The sequence below is a fragment of the Diplotaxodon limnothrissa genome, linkage group LG1, assembly GCF_057381915.1.
Source record: "Diplotaxodon limnothrissa isolate DT_005_m linkage group LG1, D_limnothrissa_male_GT1.1, whole genome shotgun sequence".
Taxonomy (NCBI): Eukaryota; Metazoa; Chordata; class Actinopteri; order Cichliformes; family Cichlidae; genus Diplotaxodon; species Diplotaxodon limnothrissa.
In genome coordinates, this window is record NC_140596.1 from 9,016,774 (window position 1) to 9,033,890 (window position 17,117).

Here is a 17,117-nt window from a genome sequence, read left to right on the forward strand (position 1 = left end):
TCATTCCTCTGGCAAATCCAACTTCAGCAATAGGAAATGATGGGGCCCTTAAACTGAATGATCTAACTACACACTGTGAAGCTAAAGGAGAAGACACGGAACACCAGTTTTATTTTTATTTTTTTTTCTGTCTATATCTCTCTCACTTTCTTTCTTGTTATTAAAAGCTACATCAAACATCACACTACAATACATATGGAGACACAGAGCTGAAACATTAGACCTGATCTGAAGGCACGTGGCTGGGAAGGAGGAGGAGGTGGTTGAGGTGGGCGCTGAGTGGAGCAGAGGCTACTTGAGCAGGGCACGGTAAAGGAGGAGCGAGTGGGCGGTCTCTCTCTCCTGCTCCATGTAGAAAATTAAGTCCCTGAGGTTGACACGAGTGATGCGCTGCCGTGTATACTGGCGTGATGAGGTGGATGGGGCGGATGAGCTGGCTGGGGAGCCTGCCGTACTGCCGGAAACCTGGAGACAATGCAGAGGTCGAAAGGTGAAATGAAATAACTCATACGATATGTCGATGCTTTTCATCAAGTGCTATATTATCCATGTAAAAGCCAGGTTCTGCAGTTCTGCAGCAGTAAAACAGTAAAACCCTCATCCAATTTAAGTAAAAGCGCTTCAAGGTCATCTCCTTGTGCAGCCATACACTGTTCCCAGCACTCCTACTACATTTGGATTGCTGTCCTTTTGAACCCTTTTACTTTTGCATTTCAAACATGTATCGAGAGCTAACATCAACTTTTATACCATAATGGTTCAGCTTTCATATTGAGGTTGAGAGCTACATCTCGACAAGGCAAACTTGCTAGATTTTGTATCTTGTGACTTCTTCCCCTAAAATAAAACTCAAATTGAAAGGTCTCTTTTATGACACAGTGGATCCATGCTTTCTAAACAAATGCAACGTGCATCTTAGAATGTGAGCATTGTAGCAGGCTGACATTATGGCTTAGTCACACTACAGTAAAAACATAACGGTCCCCTTGTAACTAAGAAAAGTTGGTGGTCAATATTGATTTTTTTTTGTGTGCATTTCATCACCAAAGAGTTTGGATGATCAACTGATTGCCCAGACATTACACATGCAAAACCTTCAAGCTCTGGGCAGCCACTTTGAATTGTGAGGCGACTGCATGGGTCGCCTGGGGGTAGGCAGCCTGTCTCTGAATTACTACAGTCCGACTCAGTCAGACTGCAATTACTTTCAGACAGATTGACAAAGATTTGCAAATAACTGACGTTTAATTTATAAATGCAAACAGATTGCAAATATTTTGCAGTAAATCTGGTTCCATCTGCACTGATAAGCACATCTCATCTGCAATGTGTCTCTTTGCAAAAAAGGGGACTCAACTCAACTGGTTGCCAGCTGGCTGTATTTTTGTTATATTTCTATATAACAAGAAGCTTGCCATGTGCCTATGCCATTCAGCAGATAAAGAGGTTTGCAATTTTGCATTAATTTATCACAGTTAATTGCCATATGGCCACACAGAGACCACGCAATTGCCCACTTGACCCCATTTAATCGCAAACTGATAGGTTGACGACAGATTTACTCAATCGTATTTTACTTTCTAGCAACTCATTTGTGACTTTGTAGGAATCATGCAGCTAAAAAGAGAAGAGAATACTTTTGTTTTTGAATGGCAAATTGTGATAAGTTAAATTGTGGTGTGTAATGATCGATTTTTGATCCCACATTGGTGTCTGTTTGTGTACTTTGGCTATGCAAAGAGAGGGATTGTGGGAATTCAACTAATGCGGCAGCTACATTGCATGTAATGTAGCTGTTGCCATTGGATGGTTGTTGTTTTTTTTTTCATTTAAAAGGCCAAAAGCATAACAGATGGCCAACTGGTTGAAAGGTTGGCTTGAACAGAATGGGACAGACAGTAAAGTCCACCACAAAGAAGACAAATTGCAAAAAAGACATCAAAGATAGCATATAGCTCAAATATAGACAGTTTTCATTATTTTTGGTTTCACCTCACTGCAAACAAGCTTTTTGTATGGCTTTTTTTTTTTTACAGCTAAGCTAAACTCCCAACTTAACCTAGAGTAGCCCAGTTTACTGGTTGTTCTACGTATTTTTGACACTGTCCCTTGGTGACAGTGCAGCTACAGTTACAACATGTACATATGGGTCTGCAAAGCCCTGTATACCACCTCCTATCAGTGCACCACCATGCTGTGACCTCAACACAAACCCCAAACTCAGTATGACTTTTTTTATTGTTCCTTTTACTAAGAGTTTTTCCCTCACTTTCTTTTCTGTAAGTCTTTGGAACAGTTTCTATAGTAAAACACAAAACTGTTTAGAGTCAAGCAATATGTGGTTTCCATTCAGAAAATAAAGTAATCTTTGTTCAATGGCAAACACATTGACAGTATCAATAGTAAGGAATGTGGCCTCTAAGCAAGTATACACCTCCAATAAAGAAAAATAATCTGTCTCGAAGAGCTGGATGAGATCAAAAGACACACTAATAATGTCCAGATCTTCAGGTGCAGGCAAATGTTCAAAAAAAAAATTCTTTAAACTTACAAAACAAAACATTGGCAACATGCACCAAAGGCCACATTTTTGCTCATGTATGTTTTATGGCTCTTTACATTGCCTGGACTATGAACAGATTTTTCCTCTAAATAAACAACTCTGCTGACATAGATCTTAGCTGACGTTCCAGTCTGAAATGGAGACCTTGTTGTTTGTATTTGATCCAGGAAAAAGGAGAACGATAAAAAAACAGGGAGTATATACAGAGGCTGATACAAATCAAGAGATGCATTTACATTTGGAAATGAGAAACACTGGGAAACAAATCCTGCGAGTGCCCACTTTTCACCCAGGCACAGAGAAATAAGACAGACATTTCAGTCAGGAACACCCTCTCATAATTACATTGATTGCACCACTCTGTAAACACAGAGTACAGACAGGCCTTAACTGCAAACATATGATGGGTATGAATTTACAAGAACAAAACCAAAGTCCCTCCAGTACCCACCCCCTCATATGCTTGTGTTTGTGTACAATGTATGATGATGCCTTGTCTCAAATTACCCTTAGAACACATTTTGTCCCTTTTTGGAAGCTGTATGATGATTGAGGCTAGCCAGGCCACTTCTCCTGCCAACTTACCTCAACCACATCTAGGGGCAAGTGGGTACAGCATGCTCCTCAGCACCCTGGGGCACACCAGACCCTCACTTTGGGGAGCAACCCCACTTTAATCAGGTCAATCATAGCTGACCACATGTGAAAGATGGGCCTGCCTACTGCCATGCCAATTACTGCCACTCACAAGTAAGGTTGATGACAGGGCCACAGATTTTACCAATCAAAGCCATCCATCCACCTAGATGGATGGGCAGCACTGGCCACAGGCAGGCAGTCAGTGCTGGGGTGGTGCAGTGGCTAAAGTGGGTGATGGTGGGGTGGAGGGAGGCAGAAAGCACAGACAGATCATGGTCAACAGGTAGTGCACTGCAGATCCCAGAATGCCTTATTCCCTTTGGGGACAAGGGCAGTCGTAAGTGATTGAAATAATACAGGCAGAAAGTCCAGCGCTTATAGAGGAATTCACTCAAAACAGCCTCTCCTCTCCCCTCTGTCTTTATATGCTGTCGTCATAAGGAATGCCAACAACCCAAACAGTGGTATGTTGTTGTCAGTATCTATGGAGACCAATGCCTCTCACCAGTACACACAGGAAATAATGTTGCAGAGGAGAGGGATGGGCATGGTAAACACCACCGCTAAACAAAGCAGATGGTGGAGTGTCAGTTAGAAAGGGAAGTGAGACATCAATGACTATTCGCTCCTTGTCTAGCAATTACACTGTAATTGTGTTTGAAATTCAATAAAAAAAAACAAAATGGTAGACTTTTGTAAGGTCATGGTGGATAAAAAGAAAACGTGAGCAGAGGAAAGAGTACGAGAGCAGAGTCACAAAGACAGACAGAGGAGTACAGCAAAAAGGAAAATCTCAAAATCAGCTTGGCCAAGAAAGATCCATGAGGCAAAAAACAGCATCTGTCATTTTATCTGTGATGGGCGCTCGGAGGCATTATGTCATATGACATATCCATCGTACAGAATGCGCAGGGATACTTCGATACATCTCTTCAGACATTTGACTTGTTTGGAGCGGGGGACAGACAGAAAAAACACAGAGAGTGCGGTGGATAGAACCTGAGGAGGGGAGAGCAGAGGCTTTAAAGCTCGTCTGTAATAAGGCCTCTTTTGCTGGCTCTGGTCTTCAGCGACAGTGTGTTGACATACATGACAACGCGCCAATGGTCCAGACACATTATGTTACACTATTTAATTCCCTGTGGTTTCCAGCACATATGCGAATGCACGAAAAAGCAGAAAAAGCACGTCTAAATGTGCTTTATCTATCTTGCAATTAGCATAACACACTAAGTGGAAAATAATGAGAGGCACTGAAGCACAGGACAAGTCCTGCACATTCTTGGGTTGTGACCCTATAATAAGGCAAAAAATAGTTTCAGCAATTTCTTGTGAAGCTAAACTTCAGATTAGATTTATAAATAGAACATGAATGCATACTTTAAATGACTGAAGTAAGATTTACAGAAGTTATTCACAATAAATATGGCCTGATACCAGACAGAATTTTCAACTTGTTACACTCCATTTCCTTCGTAAGTTTGACAGTTCATCCCCTCTAACTGATTTATATGGGAGAGGAGATTTGATTTTCCCTAAACAATGACTAGAGACCACCTGAATCTAACATCGTTTTAAACCAAGAATGGTGCATAGCCACGTCAACACGCTGGTATCACTGTGATTTTAAGAGTGAACTGGAACATATTAAAACTGTTCCACATGTTCCTTCATTTATCTTTTATTTGTTTGTTTAGTAGAGAAACCCACTGTTTCATCTGAGCAGACAGTTTGGCAGAACACACAGATTTCAAGATAATGACAAAGGTAACAACAAATACAAGGCTTGTATTATTTAGTGTTATTATCTTCTTAAGTCCCAATGCAATTATAAAATTATGAGTGAGGACAGATTTCATGAAAATGACAAGGCTGGTGTGTTTGGACATTAATTTTTTTTCTACTTTTATATGATAATCAGAGATTCGTGGAAAAAAAGAATATTTTACCAGAAAGGACAAAGTCAGCAAATCACAATTTCAGATTATCAGATCATATATGGACTGCAAAACTCACTTTAACTTTGACAGAACTAAAATGAATTCATATTTTGCTAAACTTACTTTCAATTCATATTTCTATTTACACTCTCTGTCTTTCTTAATCTTGCCCTTATTTTTGACTTATTATCTCCAGTTGAACAGTAACAGTAGTGGTGCTTGTATGTGTATGCAATTTACATTCAGTCCTTTACTGTTTAAGGGAAAGGGGGTAGGGTAGCGGTGGTGGTGGGTTTCTTGCTGATCTGTGTCTTTGAACCCTGAGTGGCACCTGTGCCTTGATGCCGAAGCCAATATTGGATTTGGCCCAGGTCACACCTTAGGGCGGTGGGTTAATGGCCCACTTTGCCAGGCACGCAGAGCTGCTCGGCCCTGCACAGTCCAACCTGCTGTCTCAGCACTCCACTCCTCACGGCAGAAGTTGCAGACAGAGGCTGGGTGGTGAGAGAGGGTGTACTGTATGTACCAGTGTGCGACAACACACTAACAATCACGCTGTATTAACTAAAACTGCAACATGGGGAGAAAACACCGCTTAGCTGTCATGCTAAAAGACAAATACTAGACTCTTGGTTAAGAAAAATAGAAGCTGTTCATAATACAACATTTATCTTTTACTTTGGTGGTGAGATAGCTCTTATGTCTAAGCCTCAGGCAATGAGGACATATATAGAACAACAATGATAGACTGCTGATAACATAGACAAATAAGCGAAGCAAAAGCTAAACCAAGTAGTGTTTTAAAGCTAAAAACTGGGCGGAAGTTAACGATAGCTGCTATTTAGTTATGAAAATTTTCTCTTTCATATTTCGGTCACTCTTAAGAGCACAAAGTCATGATTTAGTGCTCCAATTATATTTGCATTAGGTGTTTAGATCCTTTAAATTGGCTTGCAGGTCCTACTCCTGTTGGGCTTCCTCACATGATGAGTACCTGATGTGCTGACAAACTATCATGCATGCTGGTTGACTGAAGGCCTCGCAGATTTGCTGATTGACAAACTGAAGACCTGACTGTTGGGCTGACTGGCTCAGAGCTTGACTGACTCACTGACCGACCGACTCATTTACTGACTGAAGGGCTGACTAACTGACTGCCTGGTTGACTGACTATGTGCCAGGATGCAAAGCTTTCCCACATGTTTTCCTCCATGCTGCATTTCAGTTGGGGAACGCTGCCTCGTCCCTTCAGTGTTTACAGTGTGTAGCCCAGCCGTGGGAGTGCAGCCCCGCTTCATCTCCACACTCGGCCTGAAACGCCTCTTCTCCGGGCGCCATTAATCAGCAACAGAGACTTTCTCTCTCGCCTCTCCCTTTTCTCGCTCTTCTACGCCCACAGACATGCTGGATGAGGCCATTTTGAAAGAGTTAACAGATGTCGGCTGATTTGCCCCAGGCTTTCTGACATTGCCCGAGTGATGTATTTGATGTGGAGTTTATTCAGCTCTAATAAACGTATAAAGAATTAGAATAATAATTCACAGATGTACATACCCAGATTATATGCCGGAGCTCCCCTTTGAAGCAGACAAGGCAGCCAAGATTAACAGAACCAGGGGAAAGGATGAAAAGGGTTTTGGTTCAGTCCACCAATAATCACAGAGGTCAGAATGGACTAATACCACAGCTTTATGTTCATGCACTGACGCAGATGGCCTTTGTTCCTATCAGAGGTTTCTAAATAAGAGGCAGCCAGTGTCGCCATGCTTTCAAAAATGGAGGCGAGTGAAGCCCATTTGCTATATATTTCTTTTCTTGTCACAAACATGTTATTTTTAATTTGTCATTTTGTGAACAGTAAAAAGAAAAACTAAAAGAATAAAGGGTAAAACACAATGGGACAGGAGTGAGGTCTAGCATTCTGATCATGGCAAAAAGGATGAGGGAATTACTTTCAAAACAAACAACTTCCATTTGCTTCACAACTAAACAACAACAAATCTCAAAAATGGCCAGTTGCAGAGCATCTTAATACCCACATAAACCATAAAAACAGCTACACAGCTCCATGGCAATGCATAGCAACCGTGCAGAATTTCAGTCAAGGAGAAAGAAGGCAAAAAAACACCTTATTACTTCTAACTCCTGCAAGCCATTTTGGTCTCCAAAGGTTTTAGAGCGCCGCAGGCCATGTGTCTGCAGTGTTTCGGGAAATGACTTGCCTTCGCACGAACACTGCTATGTTCTGCAGCACTGCTGCCCCCAGCATCCCCGCTCAATTTCTGTTTAACCCTTTCCTGCCTTCCCTCACACTGACTCACTGCAACAGAGAGCTCACACCCAGCACAATACTGTCACATTGTTCAGCCTCCCACAACCAAAGCGAATCAGACCAGCTTTTTCACGAGCTAACACATTAACTCCACGTCTAATTTGGCTACTTAAGCATGTGATGGCTCTTGAATAACACGGTGCAGGAAAGGCGTAAGGTTACACGAGGAAGAGAAAGACGAAGTAGAAAAAAAAGTGCTCCATTCCACTTGATCTACTACAATGTGCGACACAGTTTGCACACTTGAGTGTGTATCAACGGTGGATTAAATCTGCAAACTCGTTGACACAACACATAATTAAAACATCTTGCTCGAGGTCAGGAATTTTCTAATTAGTAGTGTACTGACAAAGCTGCAATTCCATCGCCCTGAGTCCACAGGTTACTGCTAAGATGAAAGCCGACCCCGGAGCACTATTCTGCAGGGCTGCTCATACAATTCCTCAGAAGACAGTCACAGGGTCACCAAGCTAAACAGTCTGCTGCACCCGGAACCTTACTTCCAAACAAAGAACTTCAAACTTTCCTGCCTGGAAACACAATCTTGCTTTTGTTTCCCCTCTCTCTTTCTTTTCAACCTGAGAGAAACAAAAGATTTTGTGAAGGCATCTAGAGGAAGAAACCATAACACCGTTTTTAATCTTTTTAATTAAAATGCTCTAAGCCTGGCTAGCTGAACAACTTGTTAAATAGTACAAAGGCTTTATTAGGTGGGGCTTTGTAGCTTAAGTTGGCAACCCCGCTTAGGATTTGGGGGTAATAACATTTGTTCACATATTGCCAATTATTATCTGCTAAATGACAGGAAAGCCATATTGTCCACAACCAGAGTAGTACACCAGCAGAACAGCTAACATAACAAGGATCCAGATGGTGCGTTTGTTGCTGTTGTGATTAATAAATCAGTTTTATTTGTCTGAAGATCATAATCCAACCAATAACCCACCAAGCAATGTGTTCAATGTCTTGCTTCTCTGGCACTTTCTATAGTGAGGCACAAGTGGCTACGAAACTGCTAACAGCCTCCCTGATAACCTGGACAATTAACACAGGCCAAGTATCTTTGGCTACATAAAGTATCAGAAGTAGAACTTTTTCAGCATTAAATATTCAAGGCGTTTCATATATAAAATGAACCCAATTAGAGTTAAAATAGGAGAAGTGTAATGAGTCTCTAGTCAGAATGCTTGTCTTCAGAACTACTCGCTAATGAGCCCTTGTTGGTTTTACACACTTTACTTTCAATGGTGTGGCACTGTCATTTCTGCTGGTTTTTAATTTTTAATTCAAGTTGAATGAGAGGGTGGTGACTGAGTTAATAATCAAGGCACCGGGGTGTTTTGCAGCCGATGGATAGCTGGGAGAAGTTGCCAAATGAGGCTTGTGGTCCACCCTTTGATGTCTTTGCGAAACGTTCCAAATAGGAATAACCAGTTAACAAAAGCCTATCGGTTCAGAATGGTATCAAACATAAATGACCATACTAAGAAGAACGCATCCTGCAAATGGCCTAATTAGGGAAAATGGTACACTAGCAAAATAGCATGGCACTGAATAACACAGAACCCATGCGCAATAACAGACACTGACTCAAGCACAGGATGAGACACGAAAAGCAGCACAACAGTTCCCGCTGCTCGGCAGACATGTGCTGTATCCTGAGCTGTCAGTCTTCACATAAATCCTCATATGAGCAGTGACACATTTCACTTACAAGAAAAGGAACACACCAAGGAGCCACAGTAGATTTGCAGATGTAGGGTTTTAGAGAGCACATCTATGGCAGAGGTTCGCGCTATGAATCGGCCCTTGATCTTAAATTGACATTAATGGGGCCATTTTTGACATCACTTAGCCATCACAGGCTCGTTCCCGTGCTGCTGACACTGGTCCCCGTGCACCTGATGCAGCGCCTGCTAAGATGAGCAGCAGGAAAATGGCTGTCTGAAGAGCAGGTCTGATTAAAATCCACGCTCTTCAGGGGAAAGAGTGGAGTTTCATGTTTTATATAGATGGCCCAGAAAGATGAACCAAAACTTAAATAGAGTGTCTCTGTGAACATTCGTGACCCCCAGTGTCACTGTTTTTTATCCAAAAAGCTGAAGGGGAGAAGCTGCCAAAGTTTTCTAAGCTATTCTGAAACAAATCTCTTTACCAGTCTGGGGATTTATGGTGTTAAATCAACTTACAGTAAAGTTACAGTAAAATGCCCGACTTATATTGTACTTCTACTAGTTTTTTTGTTAAGCAAAAAAGTCTTTTGACTAACAATATGGTATGTGACACTTGTCGAAATTCAAATCGTATAGAGTAATATGCAATTAATTTAAAAAATCCAGATGTGTGGGAGGCAAACGGGGTAAAAATGGTTGGCAGCTTTGCAAAATTTCAACGCAGTTAAGGAGCTCCTCATTATGGTTCTGTTGGCACTTTTCTGGAGGCCTCATTCCTCCCATCAGATTGCTCTTCCACAGGCCCAGAAGGCTTACTTCCTACCTGCACAGCATTTTGGCAACCTGCTTTATTATACCACATACAACAGCATCCTTTCCCAAGCAGCTGTGTGTATATATGTGTGTATAGTGCTTATCTACATATTGACTTGGTATAAATCCACACTCTTGTCTGCCATAATAATTACACATCTTGTAAAAGAAAGTACTCAATTCTTCCTGCACCTGAGGCGGGCAGCTGCAGGAGCTACCCTTCGGCGCCCAGCAAACACACCTCCGGCGCTGCCTGGTATCCAAACAGCTTCAGCGTGCACCCAAAGCCATTGCCTTCCATGGTGTAATGGCGCCTTTCTATTAGATTCCAAGTGAAGAGAAAATGCCAACGCAAGCACTGGTAAATGTGTTTCTATGTACTGCAGGAACAAAGCAGTTAGGACCGGCTGAACAGGTAATAAAGACAGCAGGGGCCTGTTTTATAGTTGTCAATGAGTCAAGACCACACACGCATAACTGCACATACCTCGATACAAATGTATACGCAAACACACAACAAAGTCATCATGTGTAGTGACAGAGGCCAGCCCAGGAGGTATGTTTGCATTCTGTGGCTCTCTGGACCTTGTGGTATGTGTATATAAAATTTTTTTCCAAAGGCCAGACAAGCCTTTTAAAGCCAAACCACATCTCATTGCTCAGAAATGCCGTGACATGTAATCAAAATGCTGATGCGGACGATAGGGACCATAGCCAGCTATTCACAACTCCCCCAAAGTTCTATCAGTGGAGGCCGTTCATTAGTCCAACAAATACATAATTTATGCAATCTAAAATATACATGTGATCATGAATCAAAATGGGAATGAGAGGCACAGAAACACTGAAGCTTTCTGATGATGCCAATTCCTTTTTTTTGGAAAAACGAGAAGTGGTCAAATGTTGCCAAACATGCCCAACCGCAGCATCTTTGTTCTTCTTAGAGGCTAAACCAAAGCCAGCCCTGGCAATATTAAAAGTAGCAGCAATCTATGGTCATTACAACTCTTTTCTTATTCAGACAAGATTGTTTTGTATTTGTCTATCGTCTGTGTCGTAGTCAAGTACATTATTAAACTCAGAATACGCCATTGAGCAGCAAATGTGGAATTTACAAGACGTGCATGTAAAACATATTAAGCCAACCTGGGAGACAGTAGGTTAGAGTGAATGACACTTGACACAAAAAAGAAAATGCAAAATCAACAGGAGCAACATATGCCGACATCAAAAACAGTGAAAGAGCCATAAGCCTTTATCCTTTCTTCATTCAGGGCTCATAACATCTATGTGCATGGTGATGTCTGAACTCTGCTGAGATTATTTGTCAAAAATGCCTGAATTTCACAGTTAATTGGCCTCCCTAATTAGCACAGGATGTCTAATTCCCATTGCAGTCAGTGTGCTAAATGGTAAAGCTTTAGCAAGCGGATGCCATTCCTTTTCATTTGAGCAGAGAGACTCCCTGTGCAAACCGAGCTACACTGTACATTACACACTCAATGATCGATTCTAAATCTTAATTAGGGAAACGACAAACAAGCAATGGGACTTAATGAACTGTGTACCTTGTCAAACAGCTGGCTGATTATATTTATTGAGATATATGTTAAATTTAATGATTTGGGCAATTAACTGTTAGACCCCCTCTGTAATCTCTGAGGGACATAAAGAGGCCAGGGAGTTGAGCACAAGGGCCAGAGACCTAATGGAAAGCAGCTGACAAATATTTGTCGTCCCCAGAGCGCTGAAATAGGCATCGGCGACTCAGAAGACCTTGTGCTTCAAAATGAAGATGTCATATACAGGGAGTCAACTCCCTTGTCTGCTTCAATCACTAGTGCTCCTGGTTAACACAGCTCTGATGGTGTAATAAGACATGTTTCAGACACTCCTAGCTTTGCTGGGACCTCAATTCATTTAATGATGTGAGCTGTTCTGCACAAACAATACAGAAACATAACAAAAGACATCTGAAAGTGTGCACAGCCTTTATTATCAGTGTCGTTTTTTTCACGCCATCCATTTCTAACTTTTTTTTCTAAATTGGTCAAATGGAAAGCAGTGAAAAGCGAGGAAAAAAAATTAAGCTGAGCCGAAAAGTGCGACTTGGATTTAATATTTTATAATTGCCAAGGGACATTCTAAGATCAATGAATTTTTGCCCGGGACACACATCAGAAAGAGATGTACTTCAGTCTTTTTAGGGAACATTGGTCTATTTAATTCCAGTGTCTGATGCATGTGAAATATGCCTTCCATGGCCTCCTTCTTCTTCCCCAGGCACTGCTGCAGGCAGACATTACCACTTTTAATGGGCCGCCATGAGAAGAGGCAAGTCAGCCAATAACCCATCCTCACTAATGGATCGCCTTGTTTGTTCTCTTTTACCATTTTCAGAAGCTAATTTTAGATGTTCTGTTTTCCTGTTAAAATACAAAATAAAGGACACTGTATCACAACAACATTTTAACAAAAACAATGAAACAGATGAAGAACAGCAAGGGAGCTGTAACAGATATGATATTTATGCATGGACATTCTCTGCATGTAAATCATGTGGTTGTTCATCCAGATTATGAAGGGTAGGTATTGTGTAACTGAAAGCCATAACAGGGCCTGTCTCAGAGAGGGGGGTTACAGAAAAAGGTTTCAATGGGTTGCAGTAACAAAGTCAGACTTGACTTATGGTGGGTAGAAAACGGCAGTAGCTTTTAGGAGTGGTAATGATCAGCTGTTTGATCGGTTTAAGCCTGGGACTAAAATATCTGCTTGTCTGGATTTCAATTTTGCCTCAACCTTTAACTTTTTAAATATATCTGAAGCTTCAGTTTTAGTTACAGATGTACACATTTTTTGTAGACCAAGCGTGAATAATATGAATTTACACCTGCTGATACTGATTACTGATATACATAGTGATATACATACTATTATTAGTATGTATATCACTAAGTTAGTAGTTAGGGAATATAATTAACATCAATCCACCTCACAGTTAAGCTGATAAAAGGCACTGAGTCGACATGGCTGGTTAAAATATGCATCAAATATCTATGGTAAAGCTGACGCCCAAGATGTGTTAGGACATATTTTTGGTTTTGTTTTCAAAATTAGGACAAGTTCAGTTCTGCCTACCTGCTCAACCAGTGTGATGTTAATATAATACTGACAATAACCATGATAGGTGAAAATTAAAGACACTGACATTGGCATCATGTTAATAATAGAAAGTAGATAAAATCACATAAATTATAATTTAATTGTTACTGCTTTCTACAGAAACGTATAAATCCCCGAATAGCATTTTAAGTGTAAAACACACAATAAGGTTGGAAGAAATGGAAGAATTTCTGTTTAACTCCCTCATGAAGGTTTGTACAATGAAACTTGTTATGTTCATGTTATAAGAATAAAGGCATTTTAAATTATATTTTTAGAAATAGTGACTTGGAGTTCTTAAATATTACCTCGATTAAGAGCAATATATTTTTAATTTTTCTAAAAACATTAGAATAATGTGATATTTGTAGTAAAAATAACATCTATCATGATAGATTATACTAAACTTAACAATTTCTACCTTTTTAAGCAGTTTATACTAATATTTAAATTTCAAGGGTTCGTTTCCACATACATTCCCACATATATTATTAAATATACAAACAACTGTAAATGTATGTCTGTAGGTTACACAGAAACTATTTCTGGCAGAAAAATAGGAAAGTGCAAACTAGTATAGTTCAACTATTACACAGTGAAGATTGTTCTAAATTATTTAGCACCGACCTATGAGTGGAGAGGAATTGCTTACAGGATGCATGATGTGCACCTCCATAAAGTCGTTGTTCTATGCTCTGATCAGGCATTTCTAGCATCCAATTGTAGTTTGCCATCTCCATACATACAGCTACTCTTCTTCCCGTCTTGGCATTCTTCTGCCCTCCTACCAGCATCTTTACTATATTTTTCTTCTTTTTTCCACGGGATCAAACCTAAACCTAGACCGCTGACAATGGAGTGCACATAAAATAACAGTGAATGACAACAAACCTAAATACATAGCAACATTAAAATGCACTCCTCCTTTGTAATGCTAGTGCTGTGCTGCAAAAGGCAATCAGGGTTAAATCTAACAGCATCGCAGGAGGTCCTATAAATAACGACAGTAAGTCACACAAAGGCACAGGAGTTTCTTAAGTGAGCCATAACAAAAAGAACTCTCTATGTATGCCTCTCCAGGGCTCCACCATGTAAGTTTCAGAGGCTCTATGTTGACAACTTTATTAGCAGCTCTTGCGTTCTCGAGTCATTCGATGCCATTCTCACATGTTAAGAATAAGAAACTTGAGGCTCGGAGTTTCCATCTCCTCCAGGATGGAGGAAATATAAGCAGCACAGAATGGCAAAGAGTGATTGAGGCATTTTCACTGCCTATCCCTATGAGTGGTGAAAGCGTAGGATGAGGAGTGTGGGTTTGCACAGTGCGGTATAGCACAGCATGGGGCCCACGATGTTAGGCTGTCCCCACGTCCCTGGCCAGCAGGCTAGCTAGAGAGCCAGCCATTACTGGTCCGCCTCCATAGCAGCGAGGCGGAGGGGGAAAAAAATGCAGCAAATTTCATTCTTCAGAAATTTAATTATATCAAGATTAACAAGGGAGGTAATTAATTTCTTTAAGATGGGTATCTTTTAAGTGCCTGGGGCTCAACTTTGTTGTCAAAACTGTATATTTAACCATTATTTCAGGGCAAAGTTTTAAAGGCAGAAATGAGGGGGATATCTACTTTGGCATGAATATGAATATATAGAAGCTTCTTATCTAAATAAGGAGACTACTGTGTTAAAACTACCATGTACATGTATAGATGTATGCTCTATTTAGGAATCACTAACAAAAAGACATTGGAACTTTATAATTATATTTTCAATGTAAAGTATATTGAGCTAAACCTTTTATTTTTTTAATCAACTGGTTGTAGTTGTAGGGAAAAGAAAAGAAGGTGATACACCCATATGAGTAAGATCTTATATGCCCCCTAAATACGTTCAATATGTTTAAATATGTAGAGGTGTAGAAACAAACAGGAAACAGGCTATTGAGAAATAAAAGTACACTAAAGTTTATTTTAATCCTGCCATCATGTTAAAACAGGATAAGCAACTGCACAAATATTCATAACTATTATCCTAAAGCAAGAGGCCATAAAGAAGATAACAATTTTTGAAGTTTATCAAAATCTTTATTAGAAATTTGTGCTTATTTATCATCTTAGCAGCACTGGTTTCATGTAAGGCAATGATGGTTGGGTAGTCATTTTGCTATTCCGACCCTTTAGTGCTGACTGAGATGTCTCAAAAACTGTTGGTCTGCCATTAAATGCTGGACATGCATATAAAATGCCCAGAGGATTAATCCTAAGACTTTGATGATCTTGACTTTTCTTGAATTTCTAGTTAAACATTTTCATATATAACCATGGTGGGAAAAAGTAGGAACCCGAATTACAACTTTGTGATCCTGTGACCTTTCCTGCAGCACCTCCAGCAGTAAAAGGTTTTACAAAATTTCTCAGTATCTCAATATCTGCTGGATATGTACATGTACAAAACTGAGTACAAACATTAGTGGCCCCCAAAGAAGCAGTCCAGAGACTTGGTAACAACAATTTTCATGTGGTGTATATTAAACACGCATGGAAGGTGTATCAAAAAAAAAAAAATCATCCAATGTCAGAGTTTTTTTAATTCTACAGTTGTTCACCGGTAATGACTGAAACATGTACTATTAAAAGACGGGATTCGTGACTTTCAGGTGTTGCCGGTAGGTTGCATAACAACAGCAGTGCCTGAAGTGACTCCAGACATGCTCGCAAACGTATGTGACAAGTGTGACTATTGTATGGAGGTATGCCATCCCTTGCAAATCGGTCTATTGTTACCTAGAACTAAAATGCTGGACCTCTGACTATGATTTTAAGCATTTCAGGTCAACTGCGTATCTATTGATTACATGAATTTCATGTTTTAATGTTTCACGTTAGCTCACAATGGAACTGAATGGGAGTGGAAAGAAAAGTATTTGATATAATTAAAGCAAAAACCAACAGTTTTGTCTTTCCATGATATAGCTGTATTTTAAATGCTTTAACCCACAGAACATAATGTTAAAATCCTAGTGGATACAACTGTGCTCCGCATTGTGTAGGGGAAAAGAAAGTTGGCTAAGTTCACCGTGTTAAAGCTCTCAAAACGGATGGCATCTGGCCAAAAAACCCCTGTAACCATTCGGAAGACTCAACTCTGTCTCCTTTGTGTCCTCACTAGTAGAAATACTGAATTGCCTTGAGACGTAAAGTCAAACTAACATTAAAATCTTCTTGACATTATGAAACCAATAGCAGCCTCTCCGTGCCCTCTTTAATCATATTTATGTAGTATGTAGAGAAGGGGAGCTCACACAGGAATCCTTATGCTTCACTGCATCCTCACAGAAGTCATGCTAAAGTCGTTGCATTCGTCTCAGATCCCACCCTTACTTGCATTAGAGGTGAAAAAAAAATCTTAGAAATGCAAGAGCTAATCAGGGGTTAATGTCAAGGCTCCCAGTGGATTTAACAACAGGCTCTGTTTGGTTAAGGGCAAAAACAGAGCTCCACAAGAAGGTTAAGTTAGCTGTCTTTTCCATTAAAACCGTCCACTTGGTGTATGACTCGGAGAGGAGCAAAAGGAAGGTACAAAACAGGAGGCAGCTGCTGTGACTACATTATATTTGCTCATTACTGCCCCTGCTCCTTCAACATTAGCAAGTAGCCACGACTTTCCAACCATATACTAACCCCAACAGATTCTGGACAGAGAAGGGAAAAAGATGGAAAGGAAAAAGCGATGAGGAGGAGGAGCAAGTGTTTTCCTTTATGCTGTGCCTTCTACAATCATTCGGTTGGCCTGTCTCCTTCTTAACCAAACAGCCTGGTTGGTCGTAGTCCTCTGAGTCCTTACACACCCCCTCCAGCTCCGGAAGCCTTGTACTCTCAGAGTTTCCTGTTTGTCTGGTTGAAGACCTGGACATTTTACTCCCAGGCGGCACATTGGGAGGGACATTGGAGGAGGAGGAGTAAGCAAAGGAGAAAAGCACAAGAGAGAAGGACAGAGGG

General features: G+C 40.6%; 1 protein-coding gene across 2 annotated transcripts in view; it reads right to left on the reverse strand.

Annotated features, from left to right (window-relative positions):
- Positions 1–266: 266 nt before the first annotated feature.
- LOC146639381 (transcription initiation factor TFIID subunit 4) overlaps positions 267–17,117 on the reverse strand; it is a 107,898-nt gene continuing 91,047 nt past the window's right edge. For both annotated transcript variants that reach the window (XM_085362539.1, XM_085362611.1), the window contains one exon: positions 267–465. In XM_085362539.1, coding sequence (XP_085218665.1) covers positions 292–465 — 174 coding nt within the window. In that variant the 3' untranslated portion in view covers positions 267–291. The remainder of the gene's footprint in view (positions 466–17,117) is intronic.